General features: G+C 45.5%; 1 protein-coding gene across 4 annotated transcripts in view; it reads left to right on the forward strand.

Moving 5' to 3' along the window:
- The window catches only part of BLTP3A (bridge-like lipid transfer protein family member 3A), a 636759-nt gene extending 611178 nt beyond the window's left edge, over positions 1-25581 (forward strand). For all 4 annotated transcript variants that reach the window (XM_086923213.1, XM_086923214.1, XM_086923215.1 and 1 more), the window contains exon 21: positions 23080-25581. In XM_086923213.1, coding sequence (XP_086779339.1) covers positions 23080-23208 — 129 coding nt within the window. In that variant the 3' untranslated portion in view covers positions 23209-25581. The remainder of the gene's footprint in view (positions 1-23079) is intronic.
- Positions 25582-26685: the final 1104 nt, after the last annotated feature.

Raw genomic sequence — 26685 nt, forward strand, 5'->3', positions numbered from 1 at the left:
CCACCCGAACCTGTCCAGTCTCCACCTCCATGCTTGGAGATTGAGCGGCGACAGTTGAGGCCATTTGACTTGCCTCCTGAAGTTTGCAACATCATTCTGGCAGCCAGGCGTCCCTCCACAAAAGCGGTATACGCCTGCAGGTGGAACAGATTTGTGGCATGGTGCACAGCAAAGGCTGTGGATCCCCTCAATGCCCCTCTCTCTGAGGTTCTTCTCTTCCTTCTTTCTCTTGCCCAGCAGGGCTCTGGGCACTATCAAGGGCTATCTTTCGGCTCTTTCAGCCTTTCTGAGGCTGCCTGACCAACCTTCTTTGTTCAGGTCCCCTATTGTAAACAGATTTCTGAAAGGCATCACTCATACCTTTCCTCCTGTCCTTTCGTGATGCCTCAGTGGGACTTGAACCTGGTTCTAACCTTTCTGATGTGCGCTCCCTTTGAGCCACTTCACAACTGTCCGCTTCGCCTTCTTTCTTTGAAGACTGCCTTCCTGGTAGCCATCACCTCTGCCAGGAGAGTGAGTGAGCTCCAGGCCCTCTCTTGTAAGCCTCCCTTCCTTTCAGTCCATCCGGACAAGGTTGTATTGAGGACTAGGCCCTCCTTCTTGCCAAAGGTGGTCACGGCCTTCCACATTGGGCAGTCCATCACATTGCCCACCTTCTTTCCGCCTCCGCACCCCTCGAGAGAGGAGGAGAGGCTCCACCGTCTGGACCCAAAACGTGCGCTCTCATTCTATCTGGATCGCACACGCCAGTTCCGGGTGGATGATCAACTCTTTGTCGGGTACGCGGGCGCTAAGAAAGGGAAAGCGGTGCACTAGAGGACCATCTCTCGATGGATTATCATGTGCATCCAGGCGTGTTACTCCTTGGCTAAGAAGGAACCACCTGTTGGGCTGCGGGCTCATTCCACTCGAGCCACGGCCACTACAACTGCTTTGGGCCGGGGTGTGCCCTTGCAGGACATTTGCCAGGCAGCTACGTGGGCCTCGTTGCACACGTTTGCTAGGCACTACTGCCTGGACAGTCAAGTCCGGAGAGACGGCTACTTTGGCCGCTCCGTTCTCCGGGACTTTCTGGTGTAAATATTGGTTCGCAGACCCACCACCACGGGGATGGTATTGCTGGGGTATCTATTCTAAGGTAAGGAATCTATCACTAACGTGTCTCTTTCAGATGCACAAGTTACTACTTGTGTAACGATATATCTGTAAGAGACATTAGTTAGTGATAGATTCCTTACCGACCCACCCATCCTCACCGTTCTGCGAACCGATATCTAGGGTTAAGGTCATCCCCTTTCAGGGCCCTAGTTTCTTGGCACCAGTGTCGGTTTTTGTCATGGCTCTGCGCTTCTGGCGCGGAAAAGCTGTGGCTAAGAACTGACGACATCATCACGGCGCCCACGACGCCTACGACGAACGCGGAGCCGCAGACGACGCCTGCCGACGCGCAAGGGTACTGCTACGCAAAACTTTTCGGATCCAGTCTGACGCCTGGGGATATTCTAAGGTAAGGAATCTATCACTAACTAATGTCAGATATATCGTTACACAAGTAGTAACTTGTGCTTTTGACTGTGTGGAGTGGCCTTATGATTGGTGACTGTTCGGAGTAGCCTGCCCGGGTAAACCCTATGCAGAGCAGCGAGAGACCTGAGGCAGCTGCTGAGCTGACTGGTGTGACGCCGTTGGACTGCTTTGTGTGCTTCAGCCTTGCTCCCCCTTCTACCTTTGAGGCTGTGTTAATCATCCTAGCTTGGGAGGGGTGGCAGTGTGCTTGAGGGCTGAGCATAGCGTGCGGGCAGAGTAGGTGGCCTCTCTGAAGCTATAGTTGATGCAATGACCCGGGAGCACATGGACTCCTCCTGCCATCATTGCCAAAGTCCTCAATCACAGAGACAGATATACTATATTGCAGGCGGTTTGCCAGCATGGGGATCTCTCCTTTGAGGACGTGCAATACGAATCTCCCTTGACTATACCCAGCATGTACAGCAGGTGGAAAACCTACCAAGCTGAAGGTCCTCCATTAAGGGCAGTCCCACTTCTTTCTGACCACGGAGGAGGTCTGGGACTGGCTGGACATCCGTGTAGACATCTAGGTAGACTTGTGCAGAGAAACGCTGTGGCTGGTGGTGAGGTTCTCTCTGGTGGGGAGCATTGGGGAGATGTTGCGGCAGCCGCAGGAAGGTGACTCAATCGAACACGCGTGTGGTGGTCAGGCAAGGTGGCACGCTCGATGTGTAGAGACTATGGCTGGAGAAGGGGGATGCTAGGGCACTGGTGGAGGCAGTCACGTTGGCACAGTCCTCAGACAGTGGCTCAGAAGACATGCTTGAATTGTCCGGCCAGTAGCTCTTGGAGGGCAGCGGAGGAGCCGATCTCTGCTTTTGCTGCTGGGACCCGGCAGGGTTCTAAGAACCATTGACTAGATTGCCTAACTGCCATCCTGGTAGGTGACCTGCAGTGAACTGTCACTTTGCCCCCATGGATGGTGCGATGTTCCTCTTGATGTTCATCTAGGAGACCTCGTTGTGCTGCCTACAAGTGCCATTGAACTGTAAAGCAAAAAGTGTAGCAGCAGACAGTACAAGGTGGTGGCCCTTGTTGTCACCCCTTCCTTCTTCCTCTGTTTCTTCTTTTCTCGTTTCTTTGGATCTTTATTCTTCATTCAGCTATCGGTGTGTTAAGGCTCTAACCTTTGCTTTTCTACCTTATGGTTGGCATAAAAGTTCAGTGTTTTAAATATTGGTGGGGGGTGACACACCTATCTTGCCTCAAATATAGAGTGTTTGTCTCGTTGACATGATCCGTTGTACTCACCTGGGGGGCGATGAGGGTGGATGGCGTGCTTCAATGGGTGTCATTTTTAGGTTGCTTATTTGAGTTTGTTCAGTTGTTTACAAAGGGTCACATGTGCAGGCACACGCTCCCTGGCAACGGGGGGACAGCTTGTTCATGGTCTTACTACAATCTGACAATGCAGAGTAGATCTTGGGTCAGTACTGAGTTATGTCCTGTAATGTCAACGGCGTGGGCAGCAGAGTGAAGCGGTGCCTGGTGGCGCACTGCATTTGTCGCCTCAAACGTGATGTGTTTTTCCTTCAGAGACACATTTGTTGGGGACCAAGTGGCAATTTCGCTGGATCATGCGGCTTGGCCATACTTATGCCCTGATTCCAGGTTACCCAGACATGGAAGGTACGTCGGAGTGCAGGGACTGTGGGGACGGATGCCGGTTCCCCTGATTAATGTGTATTCGCCCCCTCATCTTCAGGCCCTCATACTGGAAGAGGTGGTGGCCATACTCCTGGAGACCAACTCCGCTCTTCACCTTGTGGCATATCTTCCTTTTAAATATGGAGACAAAGATGATAGCCACAAATTGGCCCACCAGACTCTTGACTGTGATAATCCCACTTATCCATAGAGACCAGTCTGGCTTCATACCTGGTAGGTCCACCAGATTTAATCTTTGCTGTCTCAATTGGTTATCAGAGGCAAAACACAAGACAGAGCCCCATGTTTTCCTAGCGATGGATGCTGAGAAGGTGTTTAACACAATTCACTGGCCCCAGTTACCAGATTTGGGTTAGAATGCTCTACCAGGCCCCTACCGCAGCAGTGAGGGTGAATGGGGACCTTTCCTCGACCTTCTCGAATGGACAAAGTACCTTGCAGGGATACCCCTTGTCCCCCTTGGTCTTCACTCATACTTTCAAACCATTGGCTGCAATAAGTAATTCCTGTCCCAACAATTATATGCAGATGACACACTGTTTTATATCACTAAACTGGGTACCACAATTCTGGTTATCCTACGCGAGTTTAGGTAGTGAGGCTCACAGTCTTGGTACCATATTTACTGGAACTAATATGTGCTCTGTCACCCCTTTGGGCCCCTGGATCTGGCCATTCATCCCCTGACGCTCCAAGTGGAGACTGCTGGTTTTCAATATTTGGGTATATTTGTGACTCCTTATAGGTAGACATACTTTTCCAGGAACCTGGACTGAGTGGTATCCAAATTTCAAGAGAGGCGGAGAGATGGCATACACTGCCCTTCACTTTGTTGGGGAGTGCAGCTGTCTTGATAACGATCCCTAAATTGCTCTACCCCATATGAATTACATACTACCCAGTTCCCAGAGGTTATGCTCACTAAGATAGAGGGAGATCTGTGGACCTTGTTTTGGGACTGCGGTCAACCAAGAATAGGCAGTCATCTAAAGATAGCGCTCAAAACCCTTAAACACAACCCATATAACAGTGGGATTGCTCTCCCGAACATAAGGGCTTACTACTGGGAGTCCCAACTTATGGCTATTTACGACTGGTCTTTTGCACTACAGGACCATTACACTTAGAGGCTGGCACAAGTACAGTTTATCATTCCGCCCTACTTCCACAACTAGTACGGTGGGACAGGGGTTCGGATGCTACTACAGGCGACTCTAGTGGCAGTGGAGGCCTGAGGAGGGCCACTAGATGTATTGGTGGGGCTGGGAATATAATGCAGGTGACCCAGCTTGGGAGTGAACACAGATGTGCGAATTGAGCAAACTTAATGGCTTTAGGTCTTGGTACTTGCTGGTAATCTCCTGGGTGGGTGATATCCTGGGGAATGGTGGTCTGATGTCCTTCTCCACCCTTCAATGAAAATATCATATGAACTCCATCCCTCTTGAGCCAAAAAGTGTACTATTGGGGATCCTGGGAGATGTAGATATCCCGAGAGCAAAGCTCCTTTTTTGCTACTTGGAGCTTATGGTAGCCAAGCGGGTCATTGGGGTGCCCCTGGGGACTCGACTGCGTGAGAATGGGAGTAGGGGACGGACCTCTACATGGCTATGGAAAAGGTTGCATGTAAAAGTAGAAGTTGCCCATGCACGTTTTTCAAGGTTTGAGGGAGTTGGTTGAAACATTGACATACATTTCCCTGCTGAAGTGGCAGTAGGTTCTCCCTGATATTTGTCATGCATGTGCTGTCGTCTCATGAGTCATTGTCTCTTATCCTAATGAACCAAGTAATTGTGGCCATGTGGTGTACCTAGCTCATCATTTGTAGTGGTAGGTGGGGGGTTTATTGTGCCCTTCTTGTTGATTGCTATATGCAAATTAAAAAATATATATAAATATATTTTAAAAGTCTTATTATTGAAGGGAAATTGTTGGCTGAATAGCAAAGTTACCACTGTTATCTACCCGTAATGTCTGTTCTTTGATGGCTAGGGTATTCTGATAGATACATCTGCCTGTGGATTCCTCACCTTGTGAATATCCCCCTTGCGTCAGCAACATTCGGAAATTCTTTTCGTAGCCTCGCGCCGACTTGGACTTGGACGTCATAGAGACATGGCATCGCACGCAACTCCGCTGACGTCACCGACGCCTACAATAGGCCCACGCCGGCGTGATGACATCAGTTCCCTTTTTTCCGCGTCGTCGACGCTAACGGTTATCGGGAATCTCTGTAGCCAACTGGTACTTTGTTGCCTTTTTGTTGCCATGTTCTGCTTCTTTGTATCCTGTCTCTTCGACGATGTCATCCAAGAAGACCGGCTTCACGCCCTGCAGGGAGTGCGGTAAAATGATGTCTATTACCGACCCGCATGATGACTGCATCTGGTGTTTGAGTTCCGACCATGATGTGGATGGTTGTTCTTCATGTCGGAAGATGAACCCGAAGGCCCTGAGGGAAAGAGCGGCCAAGCTCCTGGTTGCGAAGCTGAAGGCTGGAAAAGAGAAATCGTCGAGGTCTCGTTCTCGAAGGGCGAGGACGAAGTCGAGGTCTGGATCTCGAGAGGGGTCGTCTTCGAGGTCGGCTTCGGATCATGCTTCGAAGTCGAAGAAGAAACATAAGAAGAGGAGACATGAGTCCCGACGTCGTTCCGGTAAGGAGTCGGGCTCGAGGTAGAGGTCACCGAAGAAGGTACGTTCTAAGGTGGTTACTCTGGATGTCTCTGAGCCTGAAGGTGAGACCTCACCTTCGGAGTCGCATGGGCGGTCTCCTACTCCGGCTCCGAATCCTTCTCCGGCTCCGAATCCGTCTCCGGCGCCGTCCCCGGCCCGAGAAGAGGAAGAGGCCCAGGAGGATGTGGATTCCGCGCCTGTCGAAGGGCCGAATCCGATCCCTCCTCAGGACCGGCCTGAGGGTTTTCAGCCGCCCTTTCCTGCCCCAGGCCAGGACCCTTCGGCGTTTAACGCTATGTATGGCGTCTTCTCAAGGGCGTGGTACCCCTCTGGTGCACCTTTGGGTCCCATGGGTCCTTTGGCTTTCAGTTTAGGAGTTCCTCACTCCTATCCTCCAGCTCCGTTTATGCCTTATATGCCGGCTCCGACGATCCTCCAGCTCCGTTTATGCCTTATATGCCGGCTCCGACGCCGCATTGGCAATTCCCGGCTGCGCCGAAGTCGCCTACACCGATTCCGGCGTCGCCCGCTCCAGATCGTCCTCGAGGGCATTCCACTGTGCCATCGGATTCGATACCGGCGTCGATCCCGAATCCGTCGGAGCCGCTGGTGGATCCGGCTGCGAGGCGTGTGAAGGAGAGGTCCAGAAGGGAGGCTCAACGCCTTTTGGAAGAGCAAAGGTACTTGGATTCACATTCTGATGTTGAGGAAGGTGAATTGGAGGGGAACTGTTTTGAGGAGTTGGCTGATTCAGGAAGCCTTGATTTCTCTCCAGAGTGGGAGTTGCCCTCAGTCTCTGGTGCTCCTTCTAAGGATGTCCAACCTTACCATTTGGTTATGAGGAAGGCTGCTGAACTTCTTCAATTAACTTTGCCAACGGTGGAGTTTAAATCCAATATTCTCACTGAGGTTTTGCATTCTCCGAATTCCGTGGTGGAACCTTTGCTTCCATTTAATGATGCCTTGACGGATCCCATTTTAGAGGTGTGGAAGAAACCATTGTCAGCTCCTGCGGTTTCTAAGAGTGTGGCGAGAAGGTACAGGGTTGCACCTGAAGACCCTGCTTTTTTGTCTTCTCATCCTTCGCCTGAGAGCCTGGTCATTCAAGCAGCCTGTTCTAAGAAGAGTGTTAGTGCCTTTCCCCAGGTTCCTTGTGAAAAGGAAGCAAAGAACCAAGATCAGGTTGCTAAAAGGACCTTTTCATAGGCAAGCATGGCGTTGAAGTCGACTAATGCCACTTGTCTGATGGGGAGATATGTGCATGCCCTTATGGATTCTTTGCATGTCCTGGTTCCTAAGGTTCCTGATGCCAGCAGGAAGGATTTTGAGGAAGTGATCTCTGATACTCAGGCGGCGGCTCGCCAGGTTATACAAAGTGGTCTGGACACTGCGGACTCTGTGGCGCGTATCATGGGCACTGCAGTCGCCACTAGAAGGTCAGCTTGGCTGAAATCCTCAGGCTTTTCGGCTGATGTTCAGGCGACCTTGCTGGATCTTCCTTTTGATGGTTCTGGTCTCTTTGGGAAGAAAGCTGATGCGGCCCTGGAGAGATTTAAGGACAGCAGAGCATCAGCTAAGTCTTTAGGTCTCCAGATCAGGGGCTCTTCGACCAACGGGAGGTTCAGGGGGTTTGGTCACTCTTCCTTTCGGAATTACCGGCAAGGTCAGCAGCAGCAGCAGCAGCAACAGCAGCAGCAGCAAAATTCTATGTACAGGTCGTACAGGGGAAAGCAAAGAGCGCGTCCTCGTGGACGTCAGGCCTCTTCCTCCTCCTCTTCTTCCAACCCCCCTGCCTCAGAAAAGCAGCCCTAGATCCGCTATTCAGGATCATGTGGGTCCGGTGGGGGGTCGGCTTACCCATTTTCTACAGGATTGGGAATCGGATACATCAGATCTTTGGGTTCTCAATCTTGTAGAAAATGGGTATGCCCTTCCCTTTCGGGAATTCCCTCCGAATTACCCTCCTTGCCAAGGCTTTTGCACCGAGGAACATCTGTCTCTTCTGCAGGAGCAGGTGCTAACTCTGTTACGAAAGGGTGCGATAGAGGTGGTCCCAGAGCAGGAAAGGGGTCAGGGATGCTACTCCCGGTATTTCCTGATTCCCAAAAAGGATGGCAGACTTCGTCCAATCCTGGATCTCAGGATCTTGAATCTCTATCTGAAACAGGAGAAATTCAAGATGCTCACCCTTGCTCAGGTTCTTCAAGCGCTGCTAGGAGAAGACTGGCTGGTGTCGCTCGACTTGCAGGATGCGTATTTCCACATCCCAATCCTGAAGTCGCACAGGAAGTATCTCCGTTTTATGGTGGGATCGCAACACTACCAGTTTGCGGTCCTTCCGTTTGGTCTTACTACTGCGCCTCGAGTCTTCACCAAGGTGATGGCGTGGCGGTGGTGGCAGCACATCTCAGAAGGTCGGGGATACCGGTATTCCCTTATTTGGACGACTGGCTGATCAAAGCAGAGTCGTCAGAGAAGGTGCCCCATCATCTGCAAGAGACAACTAAGTTGTTGTACAGGTTGGATTTTTCAATAAATGTACCCAAGTCTCACCTGGTGCCCTCCCAGAGCAACCTGTTCATAGGTGCTGTACTGGACACAACTGTATGTCGTGCATTCCCTCCTCCTCAAAGGATTCGCGACATACAGGAAATGATTCCTTTATTTTGCAATGGAGCGGTCGTTCCAGTCCTGAAGGTCCTTCGCCTGCTCGGTCTGATGGCTTCTTGCATTCTGTTGGTCAACATTGCACGCTGGCACATGAGGGCACTCCAGTGGTGCCTCCGCAGGCAGTGGTATCAGCACAACGGGGATCTCAGGGAGTCGGTGAGGATCTCCAGAGAAGCTGCTGCAGATCTATCTTGGTGGGGCGTGGAAGGCAACCTGTCTCAAGGGAAGCCTTTTCAGCTGCCTCCTCCGGTGGCCACAGTGATAACGGATCTCTAGGGTGGGGTGCTCATCTGGGGGATCTGGAGGTCAAGGGTCTTTGGTCTCCAGAGGAAAGGTTGCTTCACATCAACCTTCTAGAATTGCGGGCGATACGTCTGGCGCTCAAGGCCTTCCTCCCTTCCCGGTCGGTCGATCCAGGTCCTGACGGACAACACGACCGCGATGTGGTACATCAACAAGCAGGAAGGAGTGGGGTCGCAGTGTCTCTGCAGAGAGGCTCTGCGACTCTGGTCCACCAGATTTGTCTGATGGCAAGTCATCTGGCCGGAGTTCTGAACGTGCGAGCAGACAGTCTCAGTCGGCAGTTCTCTGCCGACCACGAGTGGAGGCTTCACCCGGAGGTGGTTCGTCACGTCTTTCGGACGTGGGGGACTCCTCAGGTGGACCTGTTCGCTACTCGGGAGAATGCTCACTGCCCGTCCTTCTGCAGACTCCAGTATCCGTTGCAAGGAGCCTTGGGGGACGCGTTTCAGTTGAGTTGGGAAAGACGGCTCCTTTACGCGTTTCCTCCCATTCCTTTGATTCCTCGGGTTCTGAGGAAGATTTGCCAAGACCGGGCCCAAGTCATATTGGTCGCCCCGGACTGGCCAAGAAGGGTGTGGTATACAGATCTTCTCCACCTCTCCTCTCACCCGCCGCTCCGTCTCCCTCTCAGGGCAGACCTCCTCTCTCAGATGGAGGGGCAGGTTCTACACCCCCACCTCCAGACATTGCACCTTCATGCCTGGAGATTAAACGGGGCAACCTGATTTCCTTTTCTCTCCCACCTGACGTGGTGGATGTCATCTTGTCAGCCAGGCGTGACTCCACTAAGTTTATCTATTCATATAGATGGTCAAAATTTGTCACTTGGTGTGGTGGGAATTCTATTGACCCTTTGAGAGCCCGTTTGTCTGATGTTCTCCAGTTTGCCCTTTCTCTGGCGCAGCAAGGGCTTGGTGTTGCCACGGTTAAGGGCTATCTTTCTGCGCTGTCAGCTTTTCTCTGTTTGGCTGACCAGCCATCTCTTTTTAAGTCTCCTGTAGTTTTAAGGTTTTTGAAGGGCCTCACAAATAAGTTCCCTCCTACTCCTTTTTTTGTGCCTCAGTGGGACTTAAATCTTGTCTTGACCTTTCTGATGGGTGCTCCCTTTGAGCCTCTTCATAAATGTCCTATGAGGCTTTTGACTCTTAAGACAGTCTTCCTCGTTGCAATAACCTCTGCAAGGAGGGTTAGTGAGCTTCAAGCTCTTAGTTCGAAGCCCCCTTTCTTGACCATTCATGCTGATCAAATGGTTCCTAGGACCAGGGCTGCTTTTCTTCCTAAGTTGGTTACTCCTTTCCACCTTGGTCAATCCATTACCCTCCCTACCTTTTATCCTCCCCCACATCCTTCCAAGGAGGAGGAGAGGTTACACCGTCTGGACCCTGAGAGGGCGGTGTCTTTTTACCTGGATAGAACTAAAGACTGTTGTTTGGATGATCAGCTCTTCGTTGGGTTTGCTGGCTGCAAAAGAGGAAGAGCGGTCCATAAAAGAACATTGTCAAGATGGATCGTACTTTGTATAAAGATCTGCTACTCTTTGGCCGGTAAGGAACCTCCAGAGGGTATAAGGGCTCCTTCTACTAGAGCTAAGTCGTCTACCTCAGCATTGGCTAGAGGTGTTCCTGTAGAGGACATTTGTAGGGCGGCAACTTGGTCTTCCCTCCACACGTTCGCAAAGCATTACTGCTTGGATACTGAGGTGAGGAGGGACAGCCAATTTGCGCGCTCTGTCCTTCAGGATTTCCTGGTTTAGAAGAGTGGACACCCTCCTCCGGGAGTGGGGACTGCTGTGGGACTATTCACAAGGTGAGGAATCCACACGGCAGATGTATCTATCAGAAGAACAAGTTACTTACCTTAGGTAACGCTTTTTCTGGTAGATACTATATCTGCCTGTGGATTCCTCACTGACCCACCCGCCTCCCCATTGTCCACTCTTCTATGCCAGAGTTACTGTATTGTATTGTAATGTGGATGAGGTAGCAAAGGTCCAAGGATTTCAAGGCTTTAGACAACACTTGAATAAGTGTGGTTAGTTAGCGGATGGAGACACACTCGAAGCTCTGGACCTCTTGGGCTTCAGGGTTAAGGAAACAGTTTTAAGAAGTTGTGAGTGTGATCTCCACGTAAGATTGAATTTATTTGCCAGGATTAATATCCGTTTTTTCAGCTCGTGATATGAAGGACAAGAATCTTTCTGTTTGTAGAAAAATTACTTTATTTTAATTCATACGATGAGGACAGCCGACACGTGTTTCGCCCCCTCTTGGCGATTTGCGCCGGGGCTTTCTCAAGGCTGTTAAAAGGAGTAAAAGAAAGTTTTAAAACTCGAGTGGACTACAAGCAAATGACCCCAAGAGACACCAGAGAGGACACCGAGTGTGTGGAAGTGCTTAGATTAATTCTTTGGTGCAAAAAACCTAAATAGTTAGTTTCTGTGCCCAGAAAATGATGGTGCCTGAGTACAGTGCAGTGATCAGAAGAATTCAAAAAACCGCAAAACAAGTATCAGGCAAGAGCCGCTTGAGTGAGTTATAAAGTATTGATGTACAAACTCACCGCAGGATTTAGATAAACGTAAATGGGAGTGTAAAGAGGAAAGTCACTAAGTTCAGTTGGTCAAACAGAGAATCCCAAGGTGTTAAGACAAAGGAAAGTTGAAGGACAGACAAATGACAGTGCAGTCAATAAAATACAGTCATAATACCTAGATGAGTTAATTCACGTCGAAAAATTCCTGTTACAAAAGTATGTGCATTATCCGTGGTATAGAGTTATAATTCTTCAGTGATGAAACATTTCCTGTTAATTTAAACAAGACAATTCATGAGTGCAATTGTGTTGACATCCAAGCATATGTACAACATGTTTAGATAGGACGTAATGTCAGGCAGATTCTCACTATGTGGGGTCAAGATCTAAAAGGAAACAGAATTGCAACTGAGATGTCCAAATTCATGCTATCAATACATGAAATTAGTCTGCCCCATTGACAATAATAGCAAATGTATATTCTACTTTTGTCACAGAAAACGAAACATCCAAACGCTCATATATCAGCAGGTATTTCAAGCATGTTGGTATTCCTAATAGTTTATATTTGGACTGCGACATTTGTATTACAAAAGGCTATGACAGTCTCCTTTCAGCAGTGTCTGGTAATTATATTCAGAGCGACGCCTGGAAAAGATAGTCCACATCTATTGCCGGCACATCAATATTTTCTAACTTTTAACACAATCTAGCACCTTTGCGACATAATTGAGACCGTTTAATTTCATGATTGCTGCGCAGCGTGATTATTTCATGTACTTTAATGTGGGACAGAGGGGAATGGTAATAGATATTAAGTCTAGTGCCCGGGCATATGTTATGGTGTTTAGAAGAGACAAAGGCGTCCTGTATGTATCGCCCGTTTTATGTGGCTGACTGGCTAGGATGCCATCGGTCATATTGGTGTTTAAAACCACATAAAAATCCAAGTTCGGGGGCATACTGTCAGGGTTGCTGTTAATCTGGCTGGCGAGCCACAATGTCCATAGGTAGATGGACTGCCACAATGTTAGGAAACCGAAACGAAATGCGAGCGTTTCTATTGCAGGGAAAACGGGTATAAAGGGGTCCACCGCGTTAAGCGCGGAGTTTGCAGGAAGCAGTTAAGCTCGGTATAAGAGTACGGCAGATCCGACTTACTTTTTAGGCTAATGCCTACAGTCCTAAGGTCCTCCCAGCATGGCGATTCCTCGTTCGTGTCCTTCCGCATCTCGCAGTCGCGGGATCCGGGAGTTAAAGGGGAGGACCCGGAAGTAAAAAATGTTTGCTGCGCAAATTGGTATTGAATTGATAAACTTGGTTGGAGTTGTATTATCCTTAATTAAAATGTTTAATGAGCACGGAAGGGTTGGCCGTATAGGTTTTTTTACCAACTAAGGGAAAAAAGGCAGTTAGATACAGCGAGAGTATTTGTACTGAAACTGACGCTCATAGAGGTGTGTAGATGGGCTCGGTAAGACGGGCGCCATTTGTAAGTGGTGGAATACCACACCAGACAAAGTGTAAATAATGGACAGTTCTTCGGTATGTTGCATTTGGGGTAATTTTGTTGGTATGATGGGCATGCAAAACTTCCCCGATTTATTTTGATTAATGAGTGTAACGAGGGTGTATCATTATCAATAATATTGTTTGTGCTGGGGAGATTAGTTAAAAAGAGTATAATCATCGGCTCGGTAGAGCGGACGCCATTTATGAGTGGTGAGAAGAAAGAAAGACAACCGTAAAATTTTGGACAGCTGGTATGCTGCGAGATTTAAATATGCTCATGGAGTCATATATTTGTTTGGAATGGCCAGAGAGGTAAAGGTGATTTGTACTGAGACACTGGGTGTGCTGTCATAAATGGATTTTATTTCCATCAAGTGTCTAGAGGTGATGTCCTAACCTTGAAAATTGGATGCTAGAATTAAGGTGCACAATTCTTTGAACATTCAAAATTTTATTACTAATTATGTTTCTAGATTTATTTTTTTGGGTATTTTTTTAGATTGATGTGACCTTCTAACTTATTAAGGCACACTTGGTCATGTATGTATAATGTATTATACCATTATGCAGGTGCATCTGCCTAGGAAAAATGAAGAAAGGGAAAACATGGTCACACAGAATGACAACTGCAAGAAAAAAACAAAGGATATACCCCCGGATGTCTATATGTATTGTGTCTCATGTGTGAGCGGTAAAATCCATGCTGTTATTTCAGTGTCTCACATATGCCTAGAAGTAAGGGGATGTTATAGTCTATGGATCGTTTCCATTTATGCAATCCCATATTTATGCAGGCCCTTGTTTGTGGTAAAGAGAGTGGGGTGTCACCCTCCCAGAACACAACATTGGGTCCATTACAGCCAGTGATGCCACTCATATTCTTGGTTGAGTCCCTTTGTTACAGTTTCCATTCCGATGATTAGTGAACTCTCTTCTCGACGGAGCATCTGTTCCAAGTCTCCACCTCGTTTGGGAGTTTTCAGTTTTTTTAAACCAACAAACGTGAAATTCAGATTGTTTTTGTGATGGTGAAGAAAATGATCTACAAGGGACTGTCTAGTGTCCGTGCCATGGATATTTCGGTAATGTTCCTGTATCCGGACTTTCAAAGGTCTTTTCGAGCTGCCAATGTAATGTTGTCCACACGGGCATGTTATTAGATAGATGACATAGGTGCTTTCACAGTTAATGAGATCTCTGATCCTGTATTTGGTGCCATTGATTAAGACCTCTTTGGTTCTAGATTTCCCCAGTTTGCAGATCGAGCAGTTCATGCAGGTGTAAAAGCCTATGGTCTGCGGTGGAAATATTCTTGGTTTTGGTTGAATATCAAGAAAGGATGGACAAATCATATCTCTTAGATTTTTACTTCGCGAGAAGCCCATTTGAGGTTTATCTTGTATTGTGTCGGACAGAGTTGGATTGTCTTTCAACAGATGCCAGTGTTTTTGTAAGGCCTTACGTATATGTTGTTACCCACTGTTGTATTCAGTTGTAAAGCGAATGGTTTGTTTTTTCTCTTGTGGTTGGTTGTTGTGCAATAAGCTCTGTCTGTCAGATGTTTTGAATTTAGTGACTGCTTTGGCAAGTTGTTTCTCTTTGTAACCTCTTTGTCTTAGACGTTCAGTTATGTTCGCTGAATGAGTTTCATATTCTTCCACAGAGCTACAGTTCATGCGCGCCCGTCTGAATTCCCCTCCTGGGATGTTGGTGATGGTATGGGCAGGGTGGCTGCTGGTGGCATGTAAGATGGAATTTGCAGACGTTGGTTTTCTGTACATTTTGGTGTGTAGTTGATTCTCTGAGATGTAGATAGTCAAGTCTAGGAATTCGATTTCTGTTTTGGAGATGTTATAAGTAATTTCGATACCCCATTGGTTAGGTGACATGGACTTGATAAATGATCTTAATTTGTCCTCAGTTCCTTGCCAGATCATTAGGATGTCGTCAATGTAACGACCCCACATTATTATGTTGTCTGTCACTTCTTCTGGTCTTTCCTGCCACAGCCAATGTTGTTCGACCATTCCCATCAGGAGGCAGGCATATGGGGGTGCAAATTTTGCCCCCATTGCCGTCCCCCGCAGTTGAAGATAGTATTTTCCATTAAAGAGAAAATAGTTGTTAAATAAACAGAATTCAAGGAAGTCCAGAATCATTCTGTTGCGTGCCGTTAGGTGTACTGAACGGGTTTGCAGGTATTTCCTGGTGGCAGCTATACCATCTGAATGTTTTATTGAGGTGTATAGGCTGGTAATGTCAATTGCGATGAGAAAGAAATCTTCCTGCCATGTTATATTGTCCAGTTTTTGTAGTACATCCTTTGTATCCCTGATGAATGACGGCAGGGCTTTCATTAGAGGCTGTAGCTCTGCGTCTATGAAAGCTCCTAGGTTGGAGCAAACAGAGTCAATGCCATCAATTATGGGTCTTCCCTTAGGTATTCGTCCAGGTTTGTGCACCTTGGGTAACAGGTACAGGGTTGGTACAACTGGATTTTTAATGTATAAAAGGTTCTTTTCTTCTATACTGAGGAGGCCTTTTTCGTACCATAGGTCGATTAGTGTAGATAATCTTTCTTGAATTGATTGGGTGGGATTCTTTTCCAAAACTTGGTAGCAGGTATTGTCATCCAGTTGACGTTGTGCTTCTAGCAGGTAATCTGAGGTGTTTAGAATAACTACATTTCCCCCCTTGTCTGCTTCTTTTATTGTCAGGTCCTTGTTTTGTCGTATCTCCGTCAAAGCCAATCTTTCCTTAGTTGTTATATTTTTTGGGGTATATTTCTGCTTGGCTTTATACTTATCAAATTCCTTGTTTAGATCTTCGGTTACTTTGGAGAGAAACATATCAATAGAATTACCAGCTGGTAATGACGGGGTGAATCTTGATTTCTTCTTCAGAGGGTTTGGTTTAGTATGGTAGATGTCAATGCCCAGTTCATCTGCATTTGTTGTGAGAGATTCCAAGTCATCTGGTGTTTCGTCAGAGGATAGATGGAGGAGAAGATTGCTGTTTTCCAGGTCTTGTGCAGACAGGTCACTGGTTTGATTGTTGTAATTGGTCGCCGTCCGTCTTCTCGGATTATCTTGAAAGAAAGAGTGTAGTTTCAATCTTCTAGTGAATTTAAAGAGATCTATTTTAGTTTTCACTAGGTCCCATTGGGCAGTTGGGCAAAAGGACAGTCATTTATTGAGTATTTGGTTGTGTGTATCCGACAAGGTAGTTGTAGATAAGTTGAGTACCAGGTTGTTGGTTATGTTTTGGTTAGATGTTGTTCCCTTTTCCTTGCCCTGGTTTGTACACCCGGTGTGTTGGGTTTCGGTGTGCCTAGATTTGGTGGTCGTGATCGGTTGTCTTGTATATTCCCTAGGCGGTGTCGTTGGACCTCCTCCCGAAAATTTACCTGCGGTCTCAAATTGGACGATAAGGATAGATTTTCTACTGACCCTGCCTCAGATGATGATGGTGTCGGTATGGATTCGTTTGTCGTATTGTTTGTTGTGGAGGTATTGATGTTGTCATATTTTTGTGCAAAGGTGTACACTCTCCCTTGTTGGTAATCTTGCAGATCACGTCTGAATTTCCGATTTTTCCTTTGTATAATGTCTTCCTCGAATTCATCCAGGAATTTGTTTAAGATGTCATAGTTTTTTGTTGTGATTTCACCCCAATTAGCATCTTCGATTTTTTTGGATAAGTTATCAACTTCTTTTTTATTTATCTCATACTCTTCCATTGCAATGTCAATTAGTTGTCGAATCATGTTATTGGAGGCAGTGCGAAGGTTGTCTTCCCATAGTTGTAGTTTTTCAGGAGCCGTAGTTTCGATTGGAGGAAAGATCAAGATGCGCAGTCCCCGTGGGATCAGGTTATGTTCCAGGTATTTTTTGAGGGATGCTACCTCCCACCATTTTGAAGTCTCCTTCTTTGCAACTTTTTCCAAAGCCTGAAAAGTACTTTTAGCTGAAGTTAGGTTGGTGGTACTGGGTGTTCGACTTATGGTCGCGCCTGTGGGGTCAAATGCTGCTTCAAGTCTGTCGTTTCGTCTGTCACGTCTCGAATTGTAGGATGCCATTATATATTGTTTTGTTTTGAAAGCCAAGATGGTAAAATTCTTTTGGAGTTGAGCAGTGGCTTGCAGAAGAATCAGTTGTTTAAGCCTTAGAGATCCATATATTTCAATGTGGATGAGGTAGCAAAGGTCCAAGGATTTCAAGGCTTTAGACAACACTTGAATAAGTGTGGTTAGTTAGCGGATGGAGACACACTCGAAGCTCTGGACCTCTTGGGCTTCAGGGTTAAGGAAACAGTTTTAAGAAGTTGTGAGTGTGATCTCCACGTAAGATTGAATTTATTTGCCAGGATTAATATCCGTTTTTTCAGCTCGTGATATGAAGGACAAGAATCTTTCTGTTTGTAGAAAAATTACTTTATTTTAATTCATACGATGAGGACAGCCGACACGTGTTTCGCCCCCTCTTGGCGATTTGCGCCGGGGCTTTCTCAAGGCTGTTAAAAGGAGTAAAAGAAAGTTTTAAAACTCGAGTGGACTACAAGCAAATGACCCCAAGAGAAACCAGAGAGGACACCGAGTGTGTGGAAGTGCTTAGATTAATTCTTTGGTGCAAAAAACCTAAATAGTTAGTTTCTGTGCCCAGAAAATGATGGTGCCTGAGTACAGTGCAGTGATCAGAAGAATTCAAAAAACCGCAAAACAAGTATCAGGCAAGAGCCGCTTGAGTGAGTTATAAAGTATTGATGTACAAACTCACCGCAGGATTTAGATAAACGTAAATGGGAGTGTAAAGAGGAAAGTCACTAAGTTCAGTTGGTCAAACAGAGAATCCCAAGGTGTTAAGACAAAGGAAAGTTGAAGGACAGACAAATGACAGTGCAGTCAATAAAATACAGTCATAATACCTAGATGAGTTAATTCACGTCGAAAAATTCCTGTTACAAAAGTATGTGCATTATCCGTGGTATAGAGTTATAATTCTTCAGTGATGAAACATTTCCTGTTAATTTAAACAAGACAATTCATGAGTGCAATTGTGTTGACATCCAAGCATATGTACAACATGTTTAGATAGGACGTAATGTCAGGCAGATTCTCACTATGTGGGGTCAAGATCTAAAAGGAAACAGAATTGCAACTGAGATGTCCAAATTCATGCTATCAATACATGAAATTAGTCTGCCCCATTGACAATAATAGCAAATGTATATTCTACTTTTGTCACAGAAAACGAAACATCCAAACGCTCATATATCAGCAGGTATTTCAAGCATGTTGGTATTCCTAATAGTTTATATTTGGACTGCGACATTTGTATTACAAAAGGCTATGACAGTCTCCTTTCAGCAGTGTCTGGTAATTATATTCAGAGCGACGCCTGGAAAAGATAGTCCACATCTATTGCCGGCACATCAATATTTTCTAACTTTTAACACAATCTAGCACCTTTGCGACATAATTGAGACCGTTTAATTTCATGATTGCTGCGCAGCGTGATTATTTCATGTACTTTAATGTGGGACAGAGGGGAATGGTAATAGATATTAAGTCTAGTGCCCGGGCATATGTTATGGTGTTTAGAAGAGACAAGGGCGTCCTGTATGTATCGCCCGTTTTATGTGGCTGACTGGCTAGGATGCCATCGGTCATATTGGTGTTTAAAACCACATAAAAATCCAAGTTCGGGGGCATACTGTCAGGGTTGCTGTTAATCCGGCTGGCGAGCCACAATGTCCATAGGTAGATGGACTGCCACAATGTTAGGAAACCGAAACGAAATGCGAGCGTTTCTATTGCAGGGAAAACGGGTATAAAGGGGTCCACCGCGTTAAGCGCGGAGTTTGCAGGAAGCAGTTAAGCTCGGTATAAGAGTACGGCAGATCCGACTTACTTTTTAGGCTAATGCCTACAGTCCTAAGGTCCTCCCAGCATGGCGATTCCTCGTTCGTGTCCTTCCGCATCTCGCAGTCGCGGGATCCGGGAGTTAAAGGGGAGGACCCGGAAGTAAAAAAATGTTTGCTGCGCAAATTGGTATTGAATTGATAAACTTGGTTGGAGTTGTATTATCCTTAATTAAAATGTTTAATGAGCACGGAAGGGTTGGCCGTATAGTTTTTTTTACCAACTAAGGGAAAAAAGGCAGTTAGATACAGCGAGAGTATTTGTACTGAAACTGACGCTCATAGAGGTGTGTAGATGGGCTCGGTAAGACGGGCGCCATTTGTAAGTGGTGGAATACCACACCAGACAAAGTGTAAATAATGGACAGTTCTTCGGTATGTTGCATTTGGGGTAATTTTGTTGGTATGATGGGCATGCAAAACTTCCCCGATTTATTTTGATTAATGAGTGTAACGAGGGTGTATCATTATCAATAATATTGTTTGTGCTGGGGAGATTAGTTAAAAAGAGTATAATCATCGGCTCGGTAGAGCGGACGCCATTTATGAGTGGTGAGAAGAAGGAAAGACAACCGTAAAATTTTGGACAGCTGGTATGCTGCGAGATTTAAATATGCTCATGGAGTCATATATTTGTTTGGAATGGCCAGAGAGGTAAAGGTGATTTGTACTGAGACACTGGGTGTGCTGTCATAAATGGATTTTATTTCCATCAAGTGTCTAGAGGTGATGTCCTAACCTTGAAAATTGGATGCTAGAATTAAGGTGCACAATTCTTTGAACATTCAAAATTTTATTACTAATTATGTTTCTAGATTTATTTTTTTGGGTATTTTTTTAGATTGATGTGACCTTCTAACTTATTAAGGCACACTTGGTCATGTATGTATAATGTATTATACCATTATGCAGGTGCATCTGCCTAGGAAAAATGAAGAAAGGGAAAACATGGTCACGCAGAATGACAACTGCAAGAAAAAAACAAAGGATATACCCCCGGATGTCTATATGTATTGTGTCTCATGTGTGAGCGGTAAAATCCATGCTGTTATTTCAGTGTCTCACATATGCCTAGAAGTAAGGGGATGTTATAGTCTATGGATCGTTTCCATTTATGCAATCCCATATTTATGCAGGCCCTTGTTTGTGGTAAAGAGAGTGGGGTGTCACCCTCCCAGAACACAACATTGGGTCCATTACAGCCAGTGATGCCACTCATATTCTTGGTTGAGTCCCTTTGTTACAGTTTCCATTCCGATGATTAGTGAACTCTCTTCTCGACGGAGCATCTGTTCCAAGTCTCCACCGCGTTTGGGAGTTTTCAGTTTTTTTAAACCAACAAACGTGAAATTCAGATTGTTTTTGTGATGGTGAAGAAAATGATCTACAAGGGACTGTCTAGTGTCCGTGCCATGGATATTTCGGTAATGTTCCTGTATCCGGACTTTCAAAGGTCTTTTCGAGCTGCCAATGTAATGTTGTCCACACGGGCATGTTATTAGATAGATGACATAGGTGCTTTCACAGTTAATGAGATCTCTGATCCTGTATTTGGTGCCATTGATTAAGACCTCTTTGGTTCTGGATTTCCCCAGTTTGCAGATCGAGCAGTTCATGCAGGTGTAAAAGCCTATGGTCTGCGGTGGAAATATTCTTGGTTTTGGTTGAATATCAAGAAAGGATGGACAAATCATATCTCTTAGATTTTTACTTCGCGAGAAGCCCATTTGAGGTTTATCTTGTATTGTGTCGGACAGAGTTGGATTGTCTTTCAACAGATGCCAGTGTTTTTGTAAGGCCTTACGTATATGTTGTTGCCCGTCTTACCGAGCCCATCTACACACCTCTATGAGCGTCAGTTTCAGTACAAATACTCTCGCTGTATCTAACTGCCTTTTTTCCCTTAGTTGGTAAAAAAACCTATACGGCCAACACTTCCGTGCTCATTAAACATTTTAATTAAGGATAATACAACTCCAACCAAGTTTATCAATTCAATACCAATTTGCGCAGCAAACATTTTTTACTTCCGGGTCCTCCCCTTTAACTCCCGGATCCCGCGACTGCGAGATGCGGAAGGACACGAACGAGGAATCGCCATGCTGGGAGGACCTTAGGACTGTAGGCATTAGCCTAAAAAGTAAGTCGGATCTGCCGTACTCTTATACCGAGCTTAACTGCTTCCTGCAAACTCCGCGCTTAACGCGGTTGACCCCTTTATACCCGTTTTCCCTGCAATAGAAACGCTCGCATTTCGTTTCGGTTTCCTAACATTGTGGCAGTCCATCTACCTATGGACATTGTGGCTCGCCAGCCGGATTAACAGCAACCCTGACAGTATGCCCCCGAACTTGGATTTTTATGTGGTTTTAAACACCAATATGACCGATGGCATCCTAGCCAGTCAGCCACATAAAACGGGCGATACATACAGGACGCCCTTGTCTCTTCTAAACACCATAACATATGCCCGGGCACTAGACTTAATATCTATTACCATTCCCCTCTGTCCCACATTAAAGTACATGAAATAATCACGCTGCGCAGCAATCATGAAATTAAACGGTCTCAATTATGTCGCAAAGGTGCTAGATTGTGTTAAAAGTTAGAAAATATTGATGTGCCGGCAATAGATGTGGACTATCTTTTCCAGGCGTCGCTCTGAATATAATTACCAGACACTGCTGAAAGGAGACTGTCATAGCCTTTTGTAATACAAATGTCGCAGTCCAAATATAAACTATTAGGAATACCAACATGCTTGAAATACCTGCTGATATATGAGCGTTTGGATGTTTCGTTTTCTGTGACAAAAGTAGAATATACATTTGCTATTATTGTCAATGGGGCAGACTAATTTCATGTATTGATAGCATGAATTTGGACATCTCAGTTGCAATTCTGTTTCCTTTTAGATCTTGACCCCACATAGTGAGAATCTGCCTGACATTACGTCCTATCTAAACATGTTGTACATATGCTTGGATGTCAACACAATTGCACTCATGAATTGTCTTGTTTAAATTAACAGGAAATGTTTCATCACTGAAGAATTATAACTCTATACCACGGATAATGCACATACTTTTGTAACAGGAATTTTTCGACGTGAATTAACTCATCTAGGTATTATGACTGTATTTTATTGACTGCACTGTCATTTGTCTGTCCTTCAACTTTCCTTTGTCTTAACACCTTGGGATTCTCTGTTTGACCAACTGAACTTAGTGACTTTCCTCTTTACACTCCCATTTACGTTTATCTAAATCCTGCGGTGAGTTTGTACATCAATACTTTATAACTCACTCAAGCGGCTCTTGCCTGATACTTGTTTTGCGGTTTTTTGAATTCTTCTGATCACTGCACTGTACTCAGGCACCATCATTTTCTGGGCACAGAAACTAACTATTTAGGTTTTTTGCACCAAAGAATTAATCTAAGCACTTCCACACACTCGGTGTCCTCTCTGGTTTCTCTTGGGGTCATTTGCTTGTAGTCCACTCGAGTTTTAAAACTTTCTTTTACTCCTTTTAACAGCCTTGAGAAAGCCCCGGCGCAAATCGCCAAGAGGGGGCGAAACACGTGTCGGCTGTCCTCATCGTATGAATTAAAATAAAGTAATTTTTCTACAAACAGAAAGATTCTTGTCCTTCATATCACGAGCTGAAAAAACGGATATTAATCCTGGCAAATAAATTCAATCTTACGTGGAGATCACACTCACAACTTCTTAAAACTGTATTGTATTGTATATATATTGCGATGTTAAGGACATGTTTCCATTGCTTTCTTGCACTTGTTTCACACTGTGTGTTTCTCCTTGGCTATTGTGTGCTGTGTATACTATGTATATTTCTACTGTCATTGGTCCGTCCGTGTGCCTCAATGGCACGGAAAAAAGGGCGGAACTGATGTCATCACGCCGGCGTGGGCCTATTGTAGGCGTCTGTGACGTCAGCGGAGTCGCGTGCGATGCCGTGTCTCTATGACTTCCAAATCCACGTCGGCGCGAGGCTACGAAAAGAATTTCCGAATGTTGCTGACGCAAGGGGGATATTCACAAGGTGAGGAATCCACAGGCAGATATAGTATCTACCAGAAAAAGCGTTACCGAAGGTAAGTAACTTGTTCATTGGCAACCTGGTGTCCCTTGAAGCCCAGACACGTCCCTGCTTTATAAGGGTAAATATGATGCTTCTGTGGATTTAAAACATGTTTACCTTTCTCTTTCAGACACGGAAGGACATTGGAAGTTTGCAGCTAGAGCTGGCAGCTGCTAGGTCAGCACTGACAGAGGCACATCTTGAGAATGAAAGACTTCTGGAGGAGATAAAGAAGTACAACCCCCTCTTCCAGCTCTGACGTGGAAGCACGGCTTGCATAGGAGCAGCTCAGGACTAGCATAGGACGGAGTCCCTCACTGAACACACAGGAATCGGAGCAGCAAGAGCTGAGACTGGTTGAGTGCTCTGCCAAAATGCTCTGCACAGATGATCTTCATTCTACTGTGGAGTGAATGAATGTTCTGTGTTCATACAAACCGGGAGTGGAAGGAAAAGGGCGCTGTCACATCCTTACTGATGCAAGGTCACATTGCCAGAGCAGTTGCCAGGCTGTGTTGGCTGAAAGTTCATAACTACATGCTCTCATCTGGAATCTATCATTCATTTCTGCGCAAACCTGTCCAGTATGAGGCAGGAGTTGTGCCAATGAAAAGATTAGACACAGAAACCTTCATGGCTAGGGAAGAGTAGCTGTAGGACTTAGATGGCTAGAGAAAATGTTTCCAGTTTAGGTAAAAAGATGAGGTAAACCAGAATCCTTTTAATGTGCGACAGAGAGGACTGTGGAGATGACAGTGCCAGAGATAGGCCGAAAGACACCTTTATGGTACACCTGAGAGGACTAGGAATAGAGGAGTACTGAGACAGAACACCTCAGAATCGGCAAGAGTTGCTGTGGAGAAGAGACAGCGGGGGTATATTTTTGTGCGCCCATTGAGAACTCTGGAAGTGAAAGGGGTAGATACAAACCTCTTGCATAAAGTGACAGAGGGATCTGTGGAGGTGAGAAGGAAAGAGACAAGTCCCTTCCAGGAAGTGCCAGATGGACCTACTTGATTAAAACAATGGCTTATAACAGCCCTCCAGTGTGGAGCGGAGAGAAGGAGCTCTATGGCGAGTATCATGACGGTTGTTCTTTCCGAGTGCAGCAGTGAACTCTGTGGTCTGAAGGAAGGAAAGATCCCCCTCCCAGTGGCAGAAAGAGTTACAAGACATAGGTCTCTTTAGGGGAGAGAAATTGATAATGTTGTTGAAGGAGGGGTGGCAGCTCAGACAGCGGGACCCTGGGTAGAGGGTGTTTGGGAGGTTAGGGTGATTTTGAAGAGAATGCAGTTGCACGATGTGAATTTTGGAGGTTAGATTGATGAAGACAGGGAGGTTCTGAGTGTTTTAGGGAAGAGGATCTCCTATCTTAGTGCAAGACAGTTGATAATTTGGTGTTCTTAAAGAATGGGGCGGCTCCATTTTTTAGGGCCAGAGGAAGGCCAGGGAACCTCAAAGCTGCCCACGGTACTGTGGTCGTAGTTGTCCTAATGCTTCACTTGCATATGTTGCTAGGCTCCAGGATGTAGTTTTGGGTTAAGCAAGTCTGTTTTCCCAAGATAAAACATTATAGCGAGGCTGTGAAAAAATGAGTGTTGACCCCATTGTACATTTCCTCTGAATTTACTGCTTCACTGCCCATAGTCTTCTATCATCTGATCCTCTGAAGTATATGAAGGAATCTGCTCCGCCACTCACATTCTTCAATTTAAAAAACTGTTTCAGTATTACTCAAGTGCATGGGTCCATAAGAAATCTTGTGAGCCCAATCCGGAGTTGGATTCGGTTAACCAGTAGCACCCCCTAGCACTTCCTCATGCACAGACGGAATCCCCTTCCTGTTGCAATACATTTTTACCCCTGTTATGGTCATGCCTGTTCAGGTTTGCAAATGATGATTCAGGAGGCTCTTGCTGCAGGGCCGGTGCTGAAAGACTGGTGTTGCTTCACAACATTCACTAGGGTTTCTACCGGCATGGTCTAATGTCCTTTCATCAATCTGGTGAGCACAATGTTCTTTTTAGCAACCTCATGCACTTCTCTTCCTCCAGGCTTGGTGGTATTGTTAGTATTTCTTCCGATGGAGATGTTGATTGGACCAGACTGTCTTGTTTGAATGTTATATCATTCTACACAGTTCTATAGAACTGCATCATTGTCATAATTTTGTAAGCCCAAAAATTTCACACAGCTTGCTGGAATTGTGTGGACATCTAGCTGACAGGATTAACTGTGGGTAGACCATTCTGCAGTGTCAAGGTTTTGACTGATGGGAGCATCCTTCACGGAGAAACCATGAATTGATAGCAAGAACTGAACTGAACTGACAGCAAGACATGTACAGACACCACAGTTGACATCTTAAGATTGCCCTGTCGCCACACTGCCATGCACAGCATCATCTCCCCGAATACCTCCCTGAAAGGCACCATCCTGCTGAGCAGGGGGCAGAAATTCTGTTTACACCTGTGAATACTTGAATTCGATGGCTAAGGCGGGCCCAGCTGGGGTAGTGCTGGCACCTGCTTCATCATAGGCTGCTCTATCAAAACAGACTGTGCATTTCTCAATAGTGTTACCCATAGGTTCTGTGAACCAGTTTTCTCAAAATTAAATGCACTAACCTGTACAATGAGTGTGAGTTTTTTAAATCTTTTGAGAGTTGCATTCTTTCCAGCAGTTATCAGTTCCTCCCTGTCTCCAGAATAAAGGTGTCATTTGCAGGTATGTCAAAGCATTTTAAGGTTTGTATCGAACTATTGCCCACATGCATCAAGCATTTTTGGAGTTGCAAACGGTGCGATTCCTTAAAATCGGCCGTTTGCGACTCCAAAAATGCTTTTTCAGATGCATCATTATTTTGTAATGAAAATCGCTAATTTTGTGACTTTCCAGAATGCGATTGCATTTAAGGAATCGCAAATTTGCGATTCCTTAAATGCAATGCATCATTCTGAAATCAAATAGTGAAAACAAAGTTTGGAAGTGCAAATTACCACGAGGTTGAACCTCGTGGTAATTTGCGAAAAATGTTTAAAATGTTCTTATTTACATTTTAAACAATGTCATGTTACAGACACACATGTCCTTAGGACATGTGTGTGTGAAACATCCATTTAAAAATACATTTCAGGGGTGCAGGGGGGGGTCCTTTGGACCCCCCCCGCACCCATGGAATGCATCAACATTTGCGAATTCAAAATTGCGAATTCGCAATTTCCATTGATTCCTATTGGCCTTTTGGCCCATAGGAATCAATGGGAATAGCGAATTCGCAATTTTGAATTCGCATAATATTTGCGATTCGGTAAAAATTGCGATTTTTACCGAATCGGAAATATTTAGCATTTTCAATGATGCATCCCGTTTTGCGAATCCATATTTGCGATTCGGTAAAAATCGCAAATTTGGAAACGCAAAACGGGAGTTTGATGCATGTGGGTGATAATGTATTCCACTAGTTGTTACTTTTCCAGAACTAGTTTGGAGTCTGGAATGTGTTTATCTTATTACCTGTCTTTGGAAGTAATGTCTTTATTGATAGACATTATTTGAAAACTGTTGTGAGTGATAAGGCGATATCTATATCACTTATTTCATTGTCAATTATTAGAGATTATCGTGTTTAGACTGGGACTTGGATGGATGCAGCCACTCCAGTGGTCTCACTTCAGTAATCAGCATCACATCTTGCTTTCCTTGTAGTTAAATTCTGAAGCTGTCTCGTCTTTTC

The sequence above is a fragment of the Lissotriton vulgaris genome, chromosome 5, assembly GCF_964263255.1.
Source record: "Lissotriton vulgaris chromosome 5, aLisVul1.2, whole genome shotgun sequence".
Classification (NCBI taxonomy): domain Eukaryota; kingdom Metazoa; phylum Chordata; class Amphibia; order Caudata; family Salamandridae; genus Lissotriton; species Lissotriton vulgaris.